This window comes from Choloepus didactylus, chromosome 19 (assembly GCF_015220235.1).
Source record: "Choloepus didactylus isolate mChoDid1 chromosome 19, mChoDid1.pri, whole genome shotgun sequence".
Classification (NCBI taxonomy): Eukaryota; Metazoa; Chordata; class Mammalia; order Pilosa; family Megalonychidae; genus Choloepus; species Choloepus didactylus.
Genome location: NC_051325.1, coordinates 49,348,468 through 49,372,833, shown reverse-complemented (window position 1 = coordinate 49,372,833; position 24,366 = coordinate 49,348,468). Strand labels below are relative to the sequence as shown.

The 24,366-nt window shown below is 38.7% G+C and overlaps 1 protein-coding gene across 1 annotated transcript; it reads right to left on the bottom strand.

The window, feature by feature from the left end:
• Positions 1 to 18,836: 18,836 nt before the first annotated feature.
• On the bottom strand, positions 18,837 to 20,143 carry LOC119515305 (GPN-loop GTPase 1-like). Its single transcript, XM_037811164.1, is given in 3 exon segments — positions 18,837 to 19,008; positions 19,040 to 19,153; positions 19,215 to 20,143. Coding segments are annotated over 3 exon segments (1,215 nt in total).
• Between the last annotated feature and the right edge of the window lie 4,223 nt (positions 20,144 to 24,366).

The window sequence follows — 24,366 nt, the reverse complement described above, 5'->3', positions numbered from 1 at the left end:
CACCACCAGCTACCCCAATTCTTTGGAACCTAAAAAGGGTTGTCTAAAGTGTGCGTAAGAGTGCCTACCAGAGTGACCTCTCGGCTCCTTTTGGAATCTCTCTGCCACTGAAGCTTATTTCATTTCCTTTCACATCCCCCTTTTGGTCAAGAAGATGTTCTCCGTCCCACGATGCCGGGTCTACATTCCTCCCCGGGAGTCATATTCCATGTTGCCAGGGAGATTCACTCCCCTGGGTGTCTGATCCCACGTAGGGGGGAGGGCAGTGATTTCACCTTTCAAGTTGGCTTAGCCAGAGAGAGAGGGCCACATCTGAGCAACAAAGAGGCATTCGGGAGGAGGCTCTTAGGCACAACCATAGGGAGACCCAGCCTCTCCTTTGCAGCAACCGTCTTCCCAAGGGTAAAACTTATGGTAGAGGGCTCAGCCCATCAAACCACCAGTCCCCCATGTCTGTGGTCATGTTAGCAACCATTGAGGTGGGGTAGGCCAATACCCCTGCATTCTCCACAGGCTCCTCAAGGGGGCACTACATCTTTTTTTTTTTCCTTGTTTTTCATTTTTTTTTTTTTTAACTTTCCCTTCTTTTTTAAATCAACTGTATGAAAAAAAAGTTAAAAAGAAAACAAACATGCAATAAAAGAACATTTCAAAGAGACCATAACAAGGGAGTAAGAAAAAGACAACTAACCTAAGATAACTGCTTAACTTCCAACATGTTCCTACTTTACCCCAAGAAAGTTACATAATATAGCAACATTTCTGTGAACTTGTTCCTACTATATCCATCAGAAATTAACAGACCATAGTCATTCCTGGGCATCCCCAGAACGTTAAATAGCTTATCTGTTCTTGGATTATTGTTCCCCCTTCCTTAATTGCTCTCTATTGCTAGTTCCCCTACATTCTACATTATAAACCATTTGTTTTACATTTTTCAAAGTTCACATTAGTGGTAGCATATAATATTTCTCTTTTTGTGCCTGGCTTATTTCGCTCAGCATTATGTCTTCAAGGTTCATCCATGTTGTCATATGTTTCATGAGATCGTTCCTTCTTACTGCCGCGTAGTATTCCATCGTGTGTATATACCACATTTTATTTATCCACTCATCTGTTGAAGGACATTTGGGTTGTTTCCATCTCTTGGCAATTGTGAATAATGCTGCTATGAACATTGGTGTGCAGATATCTGTTCGTGTCACAGCTTTCTGACCTTCCGGGTATATACCGAGAAGTGCAATCGCTGGATCGAATGGTAACTCTATATCTAGGTTTCTAAGGAACTGCCAGACTGACTTCCAGAGTGGCTGAACCATTATACAGTCCCACCAACAATGAATAAGAGTTCCAATTTCTCCACATCCCCTCCAGCATTTGTAGTTTCCTGTTTGTTTAATGGCAGCCATTCTAATCGGTGTTAGATGGTATCTCATTGTGGTCTTAATTTGCATCTCTCTAATAGCTAGTGAAGCTGAACATTTTTTCATGTGTTTCTTGGCCATTTGTATTTCCTCTTCAGAGAACTGTCTTTTCATATCTTTTGCCCATTTTATAATTGGGCTGTCTGTACTATTGTCATTAAGTTGTAGAATTTCTTTATATATGCAAGATATCAGTCTTTTGTCAGATACATGGTTTCCAAAAATTTTTTCCCATTGAGTTGGCTGCCTCTTTACCTTTTTGAGAAATTCCTTTGAGGTGCAGAAACTTCTAAGCTTGAGGAGTTCCCATTTATCTATTTTCTCTTTTGTTGCTTGTGCTTTGGGTGTAAAGTCTAGGAAGTGGCCGCCTAATACAAGGTCTTGAAGATGTTTTCCTACATTATCTTCTAGGAGTTTTATGGTACTTTCTTTTATATTGAGATCTTTGGTCCATTTTGAGTTAATTTTTGTGTAGGGGGTGAGGTAGGGGTCCTCTTTCATTCTTTTGGATATGGATATCCAACTCTCCCAGCCCCATTTGTTGAAAAGACCATTATGACTCAGTTCAGTGACTTTGGGGGCCTTATCAAAGATCAGTCGGCCATAGATCTGAGGGTCTATCTATGAATTCTCAATTCGATTCCATTGATCTATATGTCTATCTTTGTGCCAGTACCATGCTGTTTTGGCAACTGTGGCTTGATAATAAGCTTCAAAGTCAGGGAGTGTAAGTCCTCCCACTTCGTTTTTCTTTTTTAGAGTGTCTTTAGCAATTCGAGGCATCTTCCCTTTCCAAATAAATTTGATAACTAGCTTTTCCAAGTCTGCAAAGTAGGTTGTTGGAATTTTGATTGGGATTGCATTGAATCTGTAAATGAGTTTGGGTAGAATTGACATCTTAATGACATTTAGCCTTCCTATCCATGAACATGGACTATTTTTCCATCTTTTAAGGTCCCCTTCTATTTCTTTTAGTAGAGTTATGTAGTTTTCTTTGTATAGGTCTTTTACATCTTTGGTTAAGTTTATTCCTAGGTACTTGATTTTTTTAGTTGCTATTGAAAATGGTATCTTTTTCTTGAGTGTCTCTTCAGTTTGTTCATTTCTAGCATATAGAAACATTACTGACTTACGTGCATTAACCTTGTATCCCGCTACTTTGCTAAATTTGTTTATTAGCTCTAGTAGCTGTATCGTCGATTTCTCAGGGTTTTCTAGATATAAGATCATATCATCTGCAAACAATGACAGTTTTACTTCTTCTTTTCCAATTTGGATGTCTTTTATTTCTTTGTCTTGCCGGATTGCCCTGGCTAGCACTTCCAGCACAATGTTGAATAACAGTAGTGACAGCGGGCATCCTTGTCTTGTTCCTGATCTTAGAGGGAAGGCTTTCAGTCTCTCACCATTGAGTACTATGCTGGCTGTGGGTTTTTCATATATGCTCTTTATCATGTTGAGGAAGTTTCCTTCAATTCCTACCTTTTGAAGTGTTTTTATCAAAAACGGATGTTGGATTTTGTCAAATGCTTTTTCAGCATCTATTGAGATGATCAATTGATTTTTCCCTTTTGACTTGTTAATGTGTTGTAATACATTGATTGATTTTCTTATGTTGAACCATCCTTGCATGCCTGGAATGAACCCCACTTGGTCATGGTGTATGATTTTTTTAATGTGTCTTTGGATTCGATTTGCAAGTATTTTGTTGAGGATTTTTGCATCTATATTCATTAGGGAGATTGGCCGGTAGTTTTCCTTTTTTGTAGCATCTTTGCCTGGTTTTGGTATTAGATTGATGTTAGCTTCATAAAATGAGTTAGGTAGTGTTCCATTTTCTTCAATGTTTTGAAAGAGTTTGAGTAAGATTGGTGTCAGTTCTTTCTGGAAAGTTTGGTAGAATTCCCCTGTGAAGCCATCTGGCCCTGGGCATTAATTTGTGGGAAGATTTTTGATGACTGATTGGATCTCTTTGCTTGTGATGGGTTGGTTGAGGTCTTCTGTTTCTTCTCTGGTCAGTCCAGGTTGTTCATATGTTTCCAGGAAATTGTCCATTTCTTCTATATTATCCAGTTTGTTGCCATACAGTTGTTCATAATATCCTCTTATAATTTTTTTAATTTCTTCAGGATCTGCAGTTATGTCACCTTTTTCATTCATTATTTTGTTTATATGGGTCTTCTCTCTTTTTGATTTTGTCAGTCTAGCTAGGGGCTTGTCAATCTTGTTGATCTTCTCAAAGAACCAACTTTTGGTGATATTTATCCTCTCTATTGTTTTTTTGTTCTCTATGTCATTTATTTCTGCTTTAATCCTTGTTATTTCTTTTCTTCTACTTGGTTTAGGATTGGTTTGCTGTTCATTTTCTAGCTTCTTCAGTTGATCCATTAGTTCTTTGATTTTGGCTCTTTCTTCCTTTTTAATATATGCGTTTAGTGCTATAAATTTCCCCCTCAGCACTGCTTTTGCTGCATCCCATAGGTTTTGGTATGTTGTGTTCTCATTTTCATTCGTCTCTATATATTTAGCAATTTCTCTTGCTATTTCTTCTTTAACCCACTGATTGTTTAGGAGTGTGTTGTTTAACCTCCAGGTATTTGTGAATTTTCTAAGTCTCTGATGGTTATTGACTTCTAATTGTATTCCATTGTGGTCAGAGAATGTGCTTTGAATAATTTCAATCTTTTTAAATTTATTGAGGCTTGTTTTATGTCCCAGCATATGATCTATTCTGGAGAAAGTTCCGTGAGCACTAGAAAAGTATGTGTATCCTGGTGATTTGGGATGTAATGTCCTGTATATGTCTGTTAAATCTAATTCATCTATCAGATTGTTTAGGTTTTCAATTTCCTTATTGGTCTTCTGTCTGGTTGATCTATCTATAGGAGAGAGTGCTGTGTTGAAGTCTCCCACAATTATTGTGGAAACATCAATTGCTTCCTTTAGTTTTGCCAGTGTTTCTCTCATGTATTTTGTGGCACCTTGATTGGGTGCATAGACATTTACGATTGTTATGTCTTCTTGTTGAATTGCCCCTTTTATTAGTACGTAGGGGCCTTCTTTGTCTCTCAAAACATCCCTGCATTTGAAGTCTATTTTATCTGAGATTAATATTGCTACACCTGCTTTCTTTTGGCTGTAGCTTGCATGAAATATTTTTTTCCATCCTTTCACTTTCAGTTTCTTTGTGTCCCTGTGTCTAAGATGAGTCTCTTGTATGCAACATATTGATGGTTCATTTTTTTTGATCCATTCTGCGAATCTATATCTTTTAATTGGGGAGTTTAATCCATTTACATTCAACGTTATAACCGTGAAGGCATTTCTTGAATCAGCCATCTTATCCTTTGGTTTATGTTTGTCATATTTTTCCCCTCTGTCTATTAATATCCTTTATTGTACCCATACCGAATCTCTTTAGTACTGAACCTTTCTCCAAGTCTCTCTGTCCTTTCTTTGTTTCACTGTCTGTAGGGCTCCCTTTAGTATCTCCAGTAGGGCAGGTCTCTTGTTAGCAAATTCTCTCAGCATTTGTTTGTCTGTGAAAAATTTAAGCTCTCCCTCAAATTTGAAGGAGAGCTTTGCTGGATAAAGTATTCTTGGCTGGAAATTTTTCTCACTCAGAATTTTAAATATATCGTGCCACTGCCTTCTCACCTCCTTGGTGGCTGCTGAGTAGTCACTACTTAGTCTTATGCTGTTTCCTTTGTATGTGGTGAATTGCTTTTCTCTTGCTGCTTTCAGAACTTGCTCCTTCTCTTCTGTGTTTGACAGTGTGATCAGTATATGTCTCGGAGTGGGTTTATTTGGATTTATTCTATTTGGAGTTCGCTGAGCATTTATGATTTGTGTATTTATGTTGTTTACAAGATTTGGGAAGTTTTCCCCAACAATTTCTTTGAATACTCTTCCTAGACCTTTACCCTTTTCTTCCCCTTCTGGGACACCAATGAGTCTTATATTCGGACGTTTCATATTATCTATCATATCCCTGAGGTCCATTTCAATTTTTTCAATTTTTTTCCCCATTCTTTCTTTTATGCTTTCATTTTCCATTCTGTCATCTTCCAGGTCACTGATTCGTTGTTCAACTTCCTCTAGTCTTGTACTATGAGTGTCCAGAATCTTTTTAATTTGGTCAACAGTTTCTTTAATTTCCATAAGGTCATCCATTTTTTTATTTAGTCCTGCAATCTCTTCTTTATGCTCTTCTAGGGTCTTCTTGATTTCCTTTGTATCCCGTACTATGGTCTCATTGTTCATCTTTAGTTCTTTGAGTAGCTGCTCTAGGTGCTGTGTCTCTTCTGGTCTTTTGATTTGGGTGCTTGGGCTTGGGTTATCCATATCGTCTGGTTTTTTCATATGCTTTATAATTTTCTGTTGTTTTTGGCCTCGTGGCATTTGCTGAACTTGATAGGGTTCTTTTAGGATTTGTAGACCAATTGAAGTCCTTATCTCTAATTTATCAGATCTACAGCTTCGTGGAGTACACTTTCTCTAACTAACCAGCAGGTGGCGTCCACGAGCCACCTGTTCTCCACAAGCCAGTTCTCCCCTGCTGTGCCTTTTTGGTGAGTGGGGGAGTGAGTCTTGTGGGGTCCAATTGGTGTACCAAGCTTGCGTGTGTAGTTGGTGTTGCCTGCCCTGTATATGGGGTGTGTTTCTGGGCAGTCAGGGAGGGGGGGTGGCCCTAACAATCAAATCTCCCTGGTGATCCTAGAGTTTTAAAGCTGCTGCAATAGTCTAATCCTTCAGTTCAGTCCTGCCACAGTTTGTCTCTGCCAGTGACCCACAAGTCCTTGGTATTGGCGTATGGCTCCTGAGACTTGCAAGTGGGCCCCTCTTCCAGGCTGTGCACCCCGGGTCCTCTGTTGAGGGATGACTGTGCTATGTCACAGGTGAGTGCCGTCCCCCCAGGGAAGTTCTGGGCTGCTGGGCTGTGTAGGGAGGCTCCCAGTCTGCTGAAATGATGGCTGAATGGGGCTTTGTTAATTCACACTGCTCCACCTTCCCAACTCTGGGACAATCAGCTGAGGTTGCAGGGAAGGCTAATGTCCACGCCCAGTTTTGTGGTGTGTGCCTGTTATTTGAAGCACTTCTGTCACACTGGGTTGTCTGGGGCAGCTCTGGGCTATGGGGCTGGCGATGGGCAGGAGTGTGTCCTGTCCACCAGGATGATGGCTGTGAGCCGACACCCCCCTTTTCTTGGGAAGTTGTGGTGTTTAGTGAATTTTCTCAGCCACTGGATTATTGCGTTTTGTCTCAGAGCTCTCTTAGTTCTGCTCTTGACTTGACCTGCCCAAATTGCAAGTCTTTGAAGCTTTCTGTATTGGGCTTCTTAGAGTAATTGTTTTAGAAAAAGAAAAAGGATTAAAAAAAAAAAAAGGGCCCTCCTCAGAGATCTAATGGGTTATTGAAATGCTAAGAGACAAAGCAACCAGGGCCATTAAGGAAAGGTCCACAGGGCAGAGAGATCAGCTTTTCTTCGGGATTTGCATATGCGCCTCAGGGCCTGAGCTCTGCCCTTCCCCTTTCTATGTTCACCAGAACTCCAAAAATCCTCCGCTTTTATTTTGGAGTTTTCCGTGTTGTTTTTTTTCTATGCCTGTCTCCTCTCTGCTGGGCTGGCTGCTCTCAGATTCTCTGGTGTCTGGTCTCAGTCTATCTATGGTTGGAGTTTGGATCAGTAGAATGAGTTTCCTATAAGGGCTGCCACTGCAGTTCTCCCTTCTCCTTCCCGGAGCTGACAGCCCCTCCTCCCACGGGACTGAGCCTGGCAGGGAGGGGCGCGGGTCCCTTGGCGGCAAAAACTTACAGATTTCGCTGATCTCAGCAGTTCCACGTTTTCATGAGTGTTGTATGAAGTATGCCGAAAGTCAGATTGCTCTGTGGTGTCCAGTCCATGCAGTTCCTGGCTGTCTACCTACTTTCCTGGAGGAGTAACTAAAACATACAGTTCACCAGTCCGCCATCTTGCCCCGCCTCTCTTCGATAGTGTCCTTTGAAAAACAAAATTTTAGATTTTGATGAAGTGCAATATATCTACTTTTCCTTTTGTTGCTTGTGCTTTGGGTGTCATATCTAAGAAAACACTGCTAACCCAACATCATATGATTTATGCCTATGTTTTCTTCTAAGAATTTCATAGTTTTAGCTCTTATATTTAGCTACATGTATGATCCCTCTTGAGTTCATTTTTGTTTATGATGTGGGGTAGACGTACATTTTTAGCTTTTTGCATGTGGATATCTAATTGTCCAAGGACCATTTCTTGAAATGATTATTCTTTCATCATTGAATTATTTTGGGACCTTTGTTGCAAACCAGTTGATCACAAAGATAAGGTTTGTTTCCAAGCTCTCAATTTTATTCTGTTTATCTGTATGTATATACTAATGACAGTACTACACAGTCTTGGCTACTGTAGCTTCATAGTAAGTTTCAAAATCAGGAAGTGTGAGTTCTCCAACTTTATTCTTTTTCAAGAGTTGTTTTGGCTGTTCTGGGTCTCTTACAATTCCATGCAAATTTTAGGATCAGCTTGTAGATTTTTGAAAAAAGGCAGCTAAGATTTTGATGGGGATTGAGTTGAATCTAAAGATGAATTTGGGCAATATTGCCATTTTAACAACATTAAATTTTCCAATCCAGAACATGGGCTATTTTCCCATTTATTTAGGTATTCCTTAACTTCTTTCAATGATGTTTTGTAGTTTTCAGTGTATAAGTCTTGTACTTTTTAAAACATTTTTTCCTTAAAATTGTATTCTTCTAGACATTATTGTAAATTAAATTGTATTCTTAAATTCATTTTCAGATTGTTCATTGCTACTGTATATAAATGCAATTGATTTTTGAATATTGATCTTGTTTCTTGCAATCTTGTTGAATTCAGTTACTAATAGTTTTTTTGTGCCTTCATTAGGATTTTCTATGTACAAGATCATAACCATGTCACTTGCAAATAGAGATAGTTTTTCCAATGTGGATGCCTTTTATTTCCTTTTCTTGCCTAATTACTCTGATTAGAATCTCCAGTACAATGTTGAATGAAGTGGCAAGACAAGATCCTTGTCTTGTTCCTGATCTTAGGGGGAAAGCTTCCAGTCTTTCACCATTAGTAATGGCATTATCTGTGGGTTTTTTAGATGCCCTTTACAGTTTGAGGAAGTTTCTTTTTACTCCTAGTTTGTTGAGTGTCTTTATCATGTAAGGGTGTTGGATTTCATCAAATACTTTTTCTGTACCAATTGATACGATCATGTGGTTTTTGTCTTTTATTCTATTAATATGGAGTATTACATTGACTGATTTTCCTATGTTCAAACAACCTTGCATTCCTGGGACAAATCCCACTTGGTCAGGGTGCATTATCCTTTTTATATTTTACTTATTTGTTTATAATTATTATATCTTCCCGATGGGCTGATTCTTTTATCATTATAAAATGTCCTTCTACCAACAAATTTTTGTACTGGTCCTCTTTTGTTTTTTTTTTTTTCATTTTTATTGAGATTGTTCAGATACCATACAATTATCCAAAGATCCAAAGTGTACAATCACTTGCCCCTGGGTACCCTCATACAGTTGTGTATCCATCACCACACTTAATTTTTGTTCAATTTTTAGAAACTTTTCATTACTCCAGACAAGAAATAAAGTGAAAGATGAAAAAAGGAGAAAAGAAAAGGAAACTCTAATCCTCCTCTATCCCTAACCAACCCCCCTCAATTGTTGACTTGTAGTGTTGGTATAGTACATTTGTTACTGTTTATGAAAAAATGTTGAAATACTACTAGCTGTAGTATATAGTTTGTAATAGGTATATATTTCTTCCCTATATGCCCCTCTATTATTAACTTCTAATTGTATTGCATATATTTGTTCTGGTTCGTGGAAGCGATTTCTAGTATTTGTACAGTTGATCATGGACATTGCCCACTGGTCCTCTTTTATTGGACATTAGTTCTCAGTTAGACATGAAAGCATTCCCCAAGGTTCATGTTTCTCAAGGAGGGGCCAGGGCAGAGGCAACCACAGTCAGGAATGCAGAGCACATCCTCACTGGCTTCTTCAGTGGTACATGCATCACCGTTCATATCTGAATTCCTTGTATGAAAGGCAGTAGCTGGAAACCACATAAACTGTCAGCACCATAGAAATCCCAGCAATGCCACCTTTCTTTGCATTGACATACTTTTTGTAATATTGGAAGTAACCTTTTTGAAAGGCTACTGCAATGCCTTTAGGGGTGAAATCCGCATTGATATCTATCTTTGCAGCTCCCCTAATTTGACATCCATGAATTCTCTTTCACTGGCACAACAGACACCATGGAGTCCTGGGTATCCACTGACTGTCTTTTACTTTTGACCTATCTATGTCATTGAACTTAAAATGTGACTCTTGTAGACAGCATATGGTTAGGTCATACATTTAAAAAATCCATTCTGCCAGTCTCAACCTTGTGATTCGAGTGTTTAATCCATTTACATTTAATGCAATTATACAGTAGAATTTACATTTGTCTTTTTGTTCCTCTTTTCCTCCATTACTGTCTTCTATTGTGCCAAATATTTTATGGTGTGCCATTTTAATTCCCCTGTTGGATTATTTCTATGGAGGTGTTGCCCCATCCATTCAGGGTGGGTCTTTATTGGATCACTGGAGTACTTTAAAAAGGGCCATACAGGTCCAGACATAGAGCAGCTGCAGCTAAGAGAGGACAAAACACCCTAAGAGCAACACCTTGGAGAATGTCATTTTTTGAAATGCAACCTGGGAGCAAGCAGATGCCAGCCATGTACCTTCCGAGCTAACAGAGGTTTTCCGGACGTCATTGGCTATCCTTCAGTGAAGGTACCCTGTTATTGATGCCTTACCTTGGACACTAAATGGCCTGAAGACTGTAACTCTGTAACCAAATAAACGTCCTTTATAAAAGCCAATCCATCTCTGGTATTTTGCATTCCAGCAGCATTAACAAACTGCAACAGCATACAAACTTGGATCAACCAAAAAACTCCACAAAAGATAGAAGAGAAAAAAACAAAACATCAAATGTAAAATGTATTAAAATTTTTGAACTATAGACACAAGAAGACATCACCCATATCATATACACTGTTGGTGATTGAGTCATGTCCCTTGCAAAAGGCCTAGTCAGATTTCAACTCCTGATCCTGTGGGTTGTAAATGAGAGCTCTTCAAGATGTTACTTCTGTTATGGTGTGGCCCAACTGAATCAAGTTGGACTTTAACCTGGATTCTGGGAGTCCTTTATAAACAGAGTGAAAATCAGACACAGAGAGAAGCTACATGGAGCAGCCAGAAGCCAGAAGCCAGAAGTCAACAGGACATGGAAGATTGCTCAAAATTGCCGTCCCACCAGAAGATAACAACCCCAGGAGGAAGCAAGCCTTCTAGCATCTGAAACCATGGGCCAATAATTTCTGGTTGTTAAGCCAACCTATTGCCTGGTATTTCTTTTAGCACCTAGGAAACTAAAATATATACCATTGTAGAAGTTCAAAAAAATATCCCAGATGCATTTCAAAGAAAGGAAATTTGTATATTTGTCTGTACATTCTTTTCTCATGACATAGCTTTTGTTTCCACCTTTTAGGAGAGATATCAGCATATCCACCATATAAGTTAAAATAAGAAAAATAAACATTTTCCGCATTGACACAGCACAACCTGCTTATGGATCTTTTTTTTTTTTTTTTTAAATCTTCATTTTATTGAGATATATTCACATACCACGCAGTCATACAAAACAAATCATACTTTCGATTGTTTACAGTACCATTACATAGTGGTACATTCATCACCCAAATCAATCCCTGACACCTTCATTAGCACACACACAAAAATAACAAGAATAATAATTAGAGTGAAAAAGAGCAATTGAAGTACAAAAGAACACTGGGTACCTTTGTCTGTTTGCTTATGGATCTTGTAGTCTCTGGTCAAAAGTCTGTGAGAGACACCCAGGGGAGTGAATCTCCCTGGCAACGTGGAATACGACTCCCGGGGAGGAATGTAGACCTGGCATTGTGGGACGGAGAACATCTTCTTGACCAAAAGGGGGATGTGAAAGGAAATGAAATAAGCTTCAGTGGCAGAGAGAATCCAAAAGGAGCCGAGAGGTCACTCTGGTGGGCACTCTTACGCACACTTTAGACAACCCTTTTTAGGTTCTAAAGAATTGGGGTAGCTGGTGGTGGATACCTGAAACTATCAAACTACAACCCAGAACCCATGAATCTCGAAGACAGTTGTATAAAAATGTAGCTTATGAGGGGTGACAATGGGATTGGGAAAGCCATAAGGACCACACTCCACTTTGTCTAGTTTATGGATGGATGAGTAGAAAAACAGGGGAAGGAAACAAACAGACAAAGGTACCCAGTGTTCTTTTTTACTTCAATTGCTCTTTTTCACTCTAATTATTATTCTTGTTATTTTTGTGTGTGTGCTAATGAAGGTGTCAGGGATTGATTTGGGTGATGAATGTACAACTATGTAATGGTACTGTGAACAATCGAAAGTACGATTTGTTTTGTATGACTGCGTGGTATATGAATATATCTCAATAAAATGAAGATTAAAAAAAACAAAAAAAGGACATAATGCTGAGCAAAATAAGCCAGGCACAAAAAGAGAGATATTGTATGTTACCACTAATGTGAATTCTGTGAAAAATGTACAATGTTTTATACTGTAGAATGTAGGGGACCTAGAGATACCAATTAGTGGAGGGGGAATGATAATCTAATAAGAACAGATAAACTATGGAGGGTAATCTCAATGTTATAGGAATGCTCAGGAATGATTATGGTTTGTAAACATTCTTGGATATAGTAAGATCATGTTGGAAGCAATAGAGTTATTTTAGGTTTTTTTTTTTTCTCTTATTCCTTTGTTTTCTTAGGGGTTGTTAATTTTCTTGGGGTATGGTAGGAACATGTTGGAAGCAATGTAGTTATTTTAGATTATTTGTTTTTCTTACTCCTCTGTTTGGACATGGTTTATTAATTTTCTTGGGGTATGGTAGGAACATATTGGAAGCAAAATAGTTATTTTAGGTTATTTGTTTTCCTTAATCCATTGCTTTGTTTGAAATGTTGTGGGGTTTTTTTTGGTTGTTGTTTGCCTGTTTGTTTTTAATTTTTTGATAAACAAAGTTAAAAAATTGAAAAAAAATCAGTAGAAAAATGGGAGTAAAAACTAAATGACAAATAGGGTGGGATGGGGGGATGGTTTGGGTATTCTCTTTTCACTTTTATTTTTTATTCTTATTGTGATTCTTTCTGATGTAAGGAAAATGTTCAGAAATAGATTGTGGTGATGAACGCATAACTATATGATCATACTGTGAACAGTTGATTGTATACCATGGATGACTGTATGGTTTGTGAATATATTTCAATAAAACTGAATTAAAAAAAAAAAAAAGTCTGTGAGAGAAGCATCTGTCTCGACACAAACTGCATGTTTATTTTGTCCCCGAAATAAAAGCCTCATTCTCCTTGGAAAATATATACTGGGGATAGAGAACTACTGACTGATAAGGTACTATGGGATAATTGGTGGAGGTAATGAAACTTTTTGGAAACTGTATCACTACTTTAATTCACTGTTTATGGTGGGAAATTAAGTAGGGCATGAAATAAATGTGGTTCTGCCTCAAATGTATCTCATTTAGGCCCAACAGTCCTCAAACTCCTGATTATGTCTACAATTACTGTGTGTTATGGATGTCAAAGGCAGTTGGTAGAAATCTTAATGTTAACCCTTTGACATTAGAAGTAAGGATATTGGGGGTAAGAAAAGTCAAGTGGAAGTGACTGCAGTGCCTCCTCCCACTCCCTGACAAAATGAAAAATCAAAAGCAATGCTACATTCCTGGGGAGTTGGCAGAGTCTGGCATTTCCATCAAAGATTTGAAAGATAAAAATGTGGAGAATATTGATCAGTATTAGTTTAGTAGATTTGGTATTCAACTGAGGGATGTTTGTACCAAGCAATGCAAACATGATTGCATTGAATTAGGTGTGGAGAGTGTCATCGAGGCATTTCAGATTGCTTATGTCACAAGGAAAACAGACAAAAAAGGAGTTACAGTTTTGCTTAGGTGATTGACCCCATCAAGAGTAAATAGGGTTAATGTTTCTTAATAAGGGAGGTGAAGATATAAATGGGGTTTCTGGAGCATCTAATTGTACCACTATATTAGTGATAAAGTTTAATAGAAGTTAGAAAGCCTGGAATACAAAAACATGAAGCAACTAATCAGGCTGACTTCTTACTCTTCAGGAAAGAAGGTTTGGTTTACCCCACAGTAAAAATCCCAGATTATATGAATAATATACAATTGCTCAGTTTCTCTGTTGTTCTAGGCTATGTGTTGTTAGAGGGAGACAAATGAGACATTATTCCTTTTTTTTTTTTTTAAGGCTTTCGCAATGAAGTTATATAAAGGAGTTTAAACGATTCAGTGGTTGCTAGGTAGTGGCTAAGTGCCTGGGTTGGCTGGAATCCATTCCTGCTGTGAAGAGTGAGATCAGAGCCAGAAGTTGGAGTAAAAGCAATCTGCAGGAGCTTGGTTCCATGTTTCCAACAGGTTCAACATCTTTTCTTCTGCTCACCAGCTGCACTACCCCAATGAGGACAAGGCTGGGTAGTGACAGGGCTGAGTGAAGAAAGCCTAGACTATGACAGAAGAATAAATATGTCCTAGAGTGCTGGACACCTTGCGTTCTGCCCTTGTGTGTTCAGAAGAAGGGCTACCTAATAACACCATTTATAAAATATCAGTTTCCTGAAGCACCCGTATGGTCACGTGAAAGTGTGGGAGTAAATGTTTTGAACTGTGTGTGCCCAAGAAGAGAAGAGGAGCTGTTCCATTTTAGTGCAGTGCATAGGGTCTAAGACGTCAGGTGGAAAATGGTGAGGGTCATTAACTCTGCTTTCGTTCTTAAGGAGAGATGCTTGCGGAAAAACTTGGAGTACCCAGTGAACCCATTAGCAGTCCGTCAAAACGAAGAAAGAGTCTACTTTAGAACAGATGTGAAGTGGCCCCAGGGCACAAGTAAATTTTATGAGCAGGTAGAATACACTCCCAGCCCATGGAATATACTCTTCTTGTGCTGTCACAGAATTTGAAACCCACACTTATGGCTTCATTGAGAACTCCTGAAGACCAGGTGACTGAAGTTGAAAAAATTGTTGCCTAGTTTGCACAAGTCCCTCTGTGATATATGTGTTGGTGCCAATTGGAAATGAGCTGCTTCAACATTTATTAACTCCATTGCCCTGTAGGAAAATGGGAAATGGAAAATTTCCCACTGGGAAGAACTTAAGGAAGTATACATCCTTGCCTACTCTATCTGTATTGCAAGGGTAGTGGGATAAGTAAGATTATAGAATTGTTGAGAACAAGTTTTAGAGAAGGGTAATGTGAATGGAACTTTCATTACGCCACATAATAGGTACTCAAGAATAATTTGCTGAATAAATGGACCTATAACATGAGATTATTCATGTTTCCATGTAATTGTTTATCAGGAGGCCCCCAGAATAGCAGTAACCCAATAGACCAGATATGTCACTCTGTAAATGCCATCTATCTTCTTACTTGGGCAGCCCATCACTTGATCAAAAGGATCATGATAATCATAAACATAATATTAGATATAGAAGCTATGCATAAATTCAGTCAAAGAGTTCCAACTTTTAAGTCCAGTTTGCTGTAATACTAATTTGTTACCATGCTACAAAAGAACTAAATAGTAAGTCATTTGGGAGATTTGTCTTCACAAATGCACTCATAATGAAATTAGGCTTGTTTTTTTTTTGTGCATCATGTCTTTGTCAATATGAACCATAATAGACATACTGAATGCCTTAGGATCATTCTAGTAACTAACCTTGTCTTTGACCAGACTAGGAACTTATTTCCAAGGGTAAGAAGTAAGGAAATACACTAATACCTGTGTCTCTGCTTACCTTATGTATTGCCATCTCTGAGGCATCTTGTCTTATAAAATTGAAGATGCAGCTATGTTGCAAGGCTGAGGTTTTCTCTTGCAGTATGCAATCTAATCCCTGAAGTAGCGTTATTTCTAAGGTAGTGAAAACACATGAGTTTGGAGACCAAGCGGTGCTGGTGTGGGCTGTACTTAAGATTACACTGTGCAATATTTTTGCTTCCCATGCCATGATTATGAGCTCTACTGGTTTAACAGATTGTGTATCTAAACGGGGAATGCTTCCAATAAGCAATTCAAAATGGCCCTACTTGAATGGGGAGCTGAGATTTATTTTAAGTCATTTGAATCTCCATAGGAGACTAGGAAAATTAGCAAAAAAGGGGAGTGGTTACAGGTTCCCTGCAATGATTGAAATGGTCTGTGAAGATAAAATAGGGTTAATTTTCCAACATAAGGACAATGAAGAATATGCACACAGCCCTGGGACACATAATTGTACCCCACCTCAGTTGTAAAGTAAAATGGAAGACATCAGAGTCTGAAAGATGAAAAGATAAAAGCCTGCACAGACAGTTCTACCAAGAGCTCATGCCACTCAGGAATTAAGTTTTATGTGAAGAATGCAGATTATCTGTGGCATTGGCCAAAGGCAAAAGAATGTGGAATGTACAATGGAGGAGGTGTGTTAATACAAAGAGGTTACTGTATAGCCTTAAGATGAATAGAACAAAAAGGCTACATGTATTTTCCTTTTTATTGTGTTGTACCATTAATTTTTTCCTTGAGTTTCTTTTTTTTTTAATTGTTCTCATTGTTTTGTGTAGATATGTTGGTTTATAATATAATTAAACAGATAGTCCACAAGACTTGTTGGTAGAATACAGATGGACCTCATTTAGAGACTTTATACTTGGAGCCATTTAAAGCAGCCAGAGATGATGTTTGATTGTCTCCCTTTAAGGCATGAGTGTTTTTTATGATGTAAAGCCAAGGCATTAAAAATGTTCATGGAAGGAAAGAAGGGAGTTTGTGCATGGAGTAGTCAAGGGGAAGAATATCACGGACAATGGTTGATTATATCTGCTCAATATTATACTGGATTCTCCTTCTGGTAATAGCATCCAAACTTCCTTTTATAGAATCTGCCCCCTCGACCCACCCATAGGGCTATTGTTCATAGTGCCCTAAGTGGCCTAAACATAGCATCTTGAGAAAATTAAGGATTGGATTATTGGGAGCTGAGGCTATTAATATAAGCCTGGGGGAATTGAGGCATTTTGTGTCCTGGGATTTTGATTTATATTGAGCCATTTTTATTTCTATTTATTCCTGATAACCTGGACCCATCTGTATAATGGTCATGGTTTTGTACTAAACAGAGAAATCCTTATCTTTCATTTGAACAATAGGATGAAGGTGGGATTTAAAATTTCATGTTTGCATAGACTACACTAATTCTGTTGCATGTTATACACCCATAAGACTGATAATATCAAGTCTCTGTAGCATCAGATCTAGATAACCTCGGTATAATTGTAGTAGGGATATGGTTTTGAAAAATTTTAAATTTATGTTTTGTCTTTTCTGGGGCATACAAATCTTCTAGTTGCCTTTCAATTGTTTATCCATTGTACCTGAGGCATATATTACTTCAGAGGAGTTCAGCTGTAAGTTTGAATAGAGAGTTAAAAATTTTTGATCATGTAAATTGTCAAACATGAAAAATAGTGAGACATGACAGGTACTTGCTTTTAACACTTACCAAGACATGGCCAAACTTGTTAAATATATACTCCCATGCACTTTCTTTTATTCCCATTATTTCATTTTTTTATTAGAGAAGTTGTAGGCTTACAGAAAAATCATTCATAAAATACAGACTTCTCATATACCACCTATTACTAACATCTCGTATTAGTGTAGTACATTTGTCACAATTCATGAAAGAACCTTTTTATAATTGTACTATTAACTATAGCTCATTGCTTACAATAGAATTTACTGTTTTTGCTGTGCAGTCCTGCTTTTTATTCTTAAAAAATGTATTCTATTAACATATATTCAACCTAAAATTTCCCCTTTTAACCACATTCCAATATATAATTCAGTGCTGTTAATTATATTCACAATATTGTGCTACCATCATCATCACCCATACCAAAACTTTACAATCAACCCAAATAGGAACTCTGTACAATTTAAGCATTAACTTTCCATTCCCCACCCCACCCCAGCCCCTGGTAACCTATATTCTGGAATCTGACTCTGTGAGTTTGCTTTTTCTAATTGTTTTATATCAGTGAGATCATACAATATTTGTCCTTTTGTGTTTGGCTTATTTAACTGAACATGATGTCTTCAAGGTTCATCCATATTGTAGCATGTATCAGAACTTCATTTCTTTTTATGGCTGAATAATATTCCATTGTAGGTATGTACCACATTTTATTTATCCATTCATCAGTTGGACACTTGGGTTGCTTCCACCTTTTGGCAATTGTAAATAATGACATCATTAAAATTGTTGTGCAAATATCTGTTTGATTTCCTGCTTTCAAATCTTTTGGGTATATACTAGAAGTGGGATTGCTGGGTCATTTGGTAATTCTATGCCTAACTTTCCAAGGCACCATCAAACTGTCTTCCACAGCAGCTGCACCATTTTAAATTTCCACCAACAATGAATGAGGGTTCCTATTTCTTCACATCCTCTCCAACACTTGTAATTTTCCATTTTTTAAATAGTAGCCATTCTAGTGGGTGTGAAATGGTGTCTCACTGTGGTTTTGATTTGCATTTCCCTGATAGATAATGTGTTCAACATCTTTTCATGTGCTTTTTCGGTATTCATATGTCCTCTTCGGAGAGGTCTTTTGCCTGTTTTTTTTTTAGAATTGAGAACTCTTTATCCAGGTCACCGTCGAAAGCACAACTCTTATTCGTTAATAGTGTATTTTGCCCACTTTCTTTGACAGATGTTCACTTTGAGGTCCTATGATGAGCTACCCGGTGTGAGCAACATTTTGTACCAATAGTGACTGGTTGTGAAAGAGACTTCACCGCCACTATGGACAAGTTTATGTTTCCCCTCTCCCTTTCTGCTAGAAGCAGGGGAGCTCATAATATAGAATCAATAGCAAGATGTTGGGGAAGTAGAGTCTATAGATCCAGCCTAATAACAGATTCAAAATGATCACCAACAGAGTAAGTTCAATCTCTCTCTCTCTTCCATCCATCAGCAGCAAAAGTGCTTGAGTTCCAAATAACACTTGAAGGGACATCAACTTCCAAGAACAGTCAGTATATCCTTCCTTGCTTAAGACCATGGCAAAAGCCTAGAAGAATCAGTATCTACCTTCCAGGTCATGAGATTTCCCTAGTAAGAAAACTCTGCTACTCTGAAGAAAAATGTCCTTTACGGTAGGCCCCAATCAGAGGTAAGGATAGCTTCTTCACAGAGAGTTCCAAAACTTTGGACTTCCAGAAACAACTGAGGTTTCCTAAAGTCTTTCTCCTGTTTATTGCTTCTCTTCCAATACTGTGCCATTGATTCTTGCATAAAATTCTGGAACACTGGTTCTTCACGGCTTTTCTAAGTAACTGCAAGGATAAAAGGACAATTCTCTGTGGTCAATATCATCAGTATCACTTTCTGCTTCCTCATCCTCTTCCTCCAAGGTTCCTTGAGTCAGGATCAGGTCAGAAGGGTCCATCACGGGAGAAGAGCTGTCTACAGAGAAAACACCTATCACTGGTATGACATGAGCACAGGCCTCCTCCAGAAAGTGATTCTGTGGTAGTTCCCATGTCCAAGGCCGCAGAGCCCATACCTTTCTGAAGGCGTTCCAGTTGTTCTTTCTGCTGCTGACTGTGTGCACTGGCCAGTGATTTCTTCAGACGTTCGTATTCAGGATGATACTCCCTGTCGTATTCTTCTGCAGCACTGGTGACTTGCACAAAGAGTTCATCTAAGCCTGTTCCCAGAATAGCAGAGACACCTACCACCCTAAGTGAGCTGTAAAACTCATCCAACACCAGGCTCATAGAACGAGTCAGGTTACTGATGTACGCAGTCTCCTGATTCAAGGCATCTTGAAAAGTCTCAAAATCCTGCATCCATTCCACTGCAAAGCTGTGGTCAATGATGTCAGTTTTATTCATGACCATGATGAAAGGCAGCTTGGTTTTAAACAAGATGCTTCACACATACAGCATATTGGACATGAAGGTCACTGGGTTGGTACTTCGTGATGTGTCCATTACATAGATGACAACTTTTGGAAATGAGGATGCCAGCGCCTCAGTGATGATTGTCCCAGAAGCTGACCAGGTGAGCACCTCTATCTGTCCAGGTGTGTTGATCAAGACATATTTCGACATGTTCTGGGCCTTCTCGATAAATTTCATCACCTGATCAAACCTGGTAGCAAAGAGATTGAGTGAGGTCACTATGCCACCATTGGGTCCAAGTCCATACTGTTTCATGACTTCTTTATGCTTCATGGTGTCACGAATATCAATATTGGCAGGAAAGGGAACTTCATGCACAGCTGGGTCCAGGTTGATCACATAGGGTGGAGAGCCTTGGCTATGCAGGTGTCCTGTGAGCCTCTGTATAAAGGTGGTTTTTCCAGACCCCGCCATTCCCAGCACCAACAGAGAGACTGGGGACTGGGGACCACCTGAAGCCTGAGCTTCTGCTGCAGCTGTGGGGGCTGTCATCTTCCTTCTTTTGCTTGTTTTTAAAATGGGTTGTTTGTATTTTTATTTTTGAGTTGTAAGATTTCTTTTGTATAGTCTGGAAATTAAACCCTTATATTGCATGTTTGTTTTCCAAATATTTTCTCCCATTGTGTAGGTTGTCTTTTCACTTTCATGAAGTCCTTTGAGGCACAAAGTTTCTAATTTTGATGAGGTCCTATTTATTTATTTTTTCTTTTGTTGTTTATGCTTTGGGTATAAAGTCTAAAAAACCATTGCCTAATACTAGGTCTTGAAGGTGCTTCCCTATGTTTTCTCCCAGGAGTTTTATAGTCCTGGTTCTAATATTTAGGTCTTTGATCCATTCTGAGTTAATTTTTTGTATATGGTATGAGATAGGGGTTCCCCTTCATTCTTTTGCATATGGAGATCCATTTTCCCAGAACTATTTGTTGAAGAAACTGTTCTTCCCAATTATCCCACTTTTTCATTTTGAATCAAACTGCATACATTGTATCATTTTATTCACAAGTAATTCAGCATGTTTTTTATAAAGATGAGGACACTTCGTTTTGAAACAAAATCAAAGATCATATCACACCTAACAATTTACACATAATTTCTTAGTTTCATTAAATATCTTGTGCTGGTTTGAAACTGTTATGGACCCCAGAAGAGCCATGATCTTTTGATCCAATCTTGTTGGGTAGAAACTTTTGATTGAGTGTTTCCATGGAGATGTGACTCACCCAACTGTGGGTGAGTCCTTTGATTAAATTATTTCCATGGAGATATGATCCCACCCATTCTGGGTGGGTCTTAATTAGATCACTGGAGTCCTTTAAGAGAGTTCATGGAAACAAGGAGCTCAGAGAAGCTGGGAGAGACATTTGGAGAGAAGCTAAGATAAAGTTTGCCCCCAGGAGAAGCTAAGAGCTGACACAGACTCAGACACTTAGAGACACTGGGAGATGCAGATGGAAGGATGTTTGGAAATGCTAAGCTAAGAGATGGAGGCCAGAGTTTACCCCAGAGAAGCTAAGAGAGGACTCCCAGATGCCTAGAGAGAAATGTCCTGGGAGAACAAGAAAGGATGCACAGGAACTGAGAGAGAGAATCTAAGAGAGACAGAAACCCAGAGACATTTTGGAGAGAGCCATTTTGAAACCAGAACCCAGGAGCAAAGGACCAGCCAATGCCAGCCACATGCCTTCCCAGCTGACAAAGGTGTTCCAGATGCCATTAGCCTTTCTTCCATGAGGTGCCTTAATTTGGACATTTGCACAGCCTTAGAACTGCAATTTGTAACCTAATAAATCCCCTTTATAAAAGCCAATCCATTTCTGATATTTTGCATAACCAAAATATACTCAGTTAGTGTTTAAATTTCCCCAAATGTCTTAAAATGTTCTTTATTGTAATTTTATTTTTGGAATTAGTATCTAAACAAGGTTGATATATCTCTCAATTCTTCCTTAGTATGTATTCTCCACCTCTTTTCATTTTTAATAACTTATTTTTAAAGAAAGCAGCTAGTTCATCCTGTCCACTTTCCTTCTTTTTGGATTATGCTAGTGCATCATCATAGTGCCATTGAATATGCTCCATTGTCTCCTGCATTACCTATTATGGTAGTCAGAATGGTGTCCCCCATCCCCCCAAAAATCAGATCCTAATCCCTGAAACCTGTAAATGATATCTGATTTGTAATAAGTGTTTTTGGAGTTGTGATTAAGTTAGGGATTTTGAGATGAGAAAGATTGTCTTGGATTATCCAGGTTACCCATCACAAGTGTCCTTATAAGAAAGAAGCAGAGGGAGATTTGATACAGACAGTAGAGGAGGAGAAGGCAATGTGCCTCTGGAGGCACTGTGGTACTCAGGTGAGATACAAAACTTGTAGAGTGTCTCTGAGGCATGGCTTGGACCCAACAGGATGTAAAATTGAGTTTCTTTGTCCTAACAGGACTGCAAAAATTCTAAGAGATTTTTTTGGCAGTAGAGCATGGTTAGAATAAAATGCTAAAAGTTGTGAAGATTCTGTAACCAGAACCAGTGGCAAAACCTGTGGCCATTAGCCTGGTTTCATAAGCATTCCCCAAAACCCGGGAAGACTGGGTGAGGTTAATCACATCTCTGTGAATGTGAGTGCAGTGTGACCATTGAGTGACAGGGGTCCAAGCCATTCTTCAGAGACAACACAAGTACTGAGTTGAATGTACAATAACAGAGTTGGAGGCTGGTGGGGTTCAGATATCTCTTTCCAACTACTAGGGTAATTTTTAAATTTCCATTAGACTGAGACCATGCTTTGGGAGCAGAGTAGGAAAATAAGAAGATAAAGAGTAAAGGAAGAGCACAAAACTCTGATGAATAATTATGCAATTAAGCTTGAACAGTGATGACAATATCTGAATTTGCCTGAGATTAAGTTTACCCTAGTGAGAGAAAAGACTTGGAATGCAGGGTTTGTGAACAAAATTTAATCCAGTTGTAGAAACTACGTGAAATGACAGTTTTGCATCTGAGTCCCAATATGTCCATTTGGATCTTGCCCCTCATGTTAACATATTCAATATACTGTTTCTCCACTGTGCTGGAGGCTTATGCTATGTCCTGGTTAGGGGGACCTAAATAGGTCTTGATTTTAAGGTGCTCATAGTAAAGGCAATTATATTTGATACTACAGGTAATAGGTACAGGCTGAGTGCTTTGGTGCTGGCTACAGTGCATTTCCCAGTGGGGGTTAGAGTGTCAGTGGCTGGGAAGGGAGTGGAAGTGCTTCCCTCCATGGCTCCAAAATAGCTAATGTCTCTGTTTCTCCCATTAACCATCCCCATAATCCCGATAAGCAGAAGACTTGGTACTGATAGTGCTGGAAGGAAGAGGGTGTAGGTTAGGAGGGGCTGAATGAATACTTCTGTGCTCTGCACCTGTGTTTCAGGTAGGATGGGTGACTAATGACATGACTTTTAATCTTACATCTCTGAAATGCCTCTATGGTTGTATTAAAATAAGCAGTAAATGTTCTGATTTTTATGTCCACAGTAGAAGATGCGATGTTCCATTTCAGGGCAGTGTGTGGGCTGTGAGACTTAGGATGAAAGGTATATGAAGTGGAAAACAGAGAAGACCATTAACTTAATCTAATCTTTGGTGGTTACTCTGCTTTGTCTAGTAGAGAACTCTTAAAGAAAGGAGCTTGAGAAAGACTTGGTTGCCCAGTGAACCTAGCAGCTGTCCCTTGCAATGAAGAAGGAGTCTGTATTAGATCAGGGATAAGCAATCCCGAATACCCAATAAATGAGCAGGTTACACTTCTATCATACCTCTTCCTGCAGGGCTGTCTCAGGCCCTGCAATCCACACTTATGTCCTCATTGGAAGTTTTCAATGGCCTGATGAGTAAGAATGAAAAAATAAGGATCCTGGTTTATAAATAGCTTTCTTTAATGTAGTGAAACCAAGTTGAATGAAAAATGTTGTCCTGAAAGACAGTGGGCAATCAAACTTTCCCCAGTGGGCAGGACTTGAGATAGTATCTGTCCTTGTCCATTTAATGTGGAGGGAGAGATTGCTTATGTCACAGATTTTGGGGCAGTGTGGATAAGAGTTGCCCATGCATTAGAATACTTGGAAGAAGCAAGATTGGAAAATTGGTTTCAAGGAATTTGGGGCTGAATATTATGCCCAAATATGGAGGTTATGGAAGCTCAACAGGAGAGACTTCCAGTTTGCTAAGACATTGCTAAGACATTGATTTGTTTCATGGGGACTAATTCATAGAGCAGCTAATTGATTTGTTGTCTTAGTATAGACTCTTATAATGGACTTAGATTTGCTTTTCTTCTCCATCATACTTCTGCCAATTCCATCCTCCAAGAAACTGATGAATGTCTTATTTTCATCACATGAATGAGTTTGACATTGTCTTCACCAAGGGCCTCACTTCATTCTGAAAGATGTAAGACAATGAGTTAATGCCTATATTGTTAATTACATTTACATGCTTCAAAATCCAGAGGTTTATGCTCTACAGGAAATACTAAAGGGAACACTACAGACAGATAGGAAAAGACAGGAGAGAGAGGTTGGAACACTATTTTGGGTGCTGGTAGCACAGCAATGTAAGTACACTGAACAAAGATGACTGTGAGTATGGTTGAAAGAGGAAGGTCAGGAGCATATGGGACATGAGAAGGAAAGAGGAAAGATAAAGACTGGGACTGTATAACTCAGTGAAAC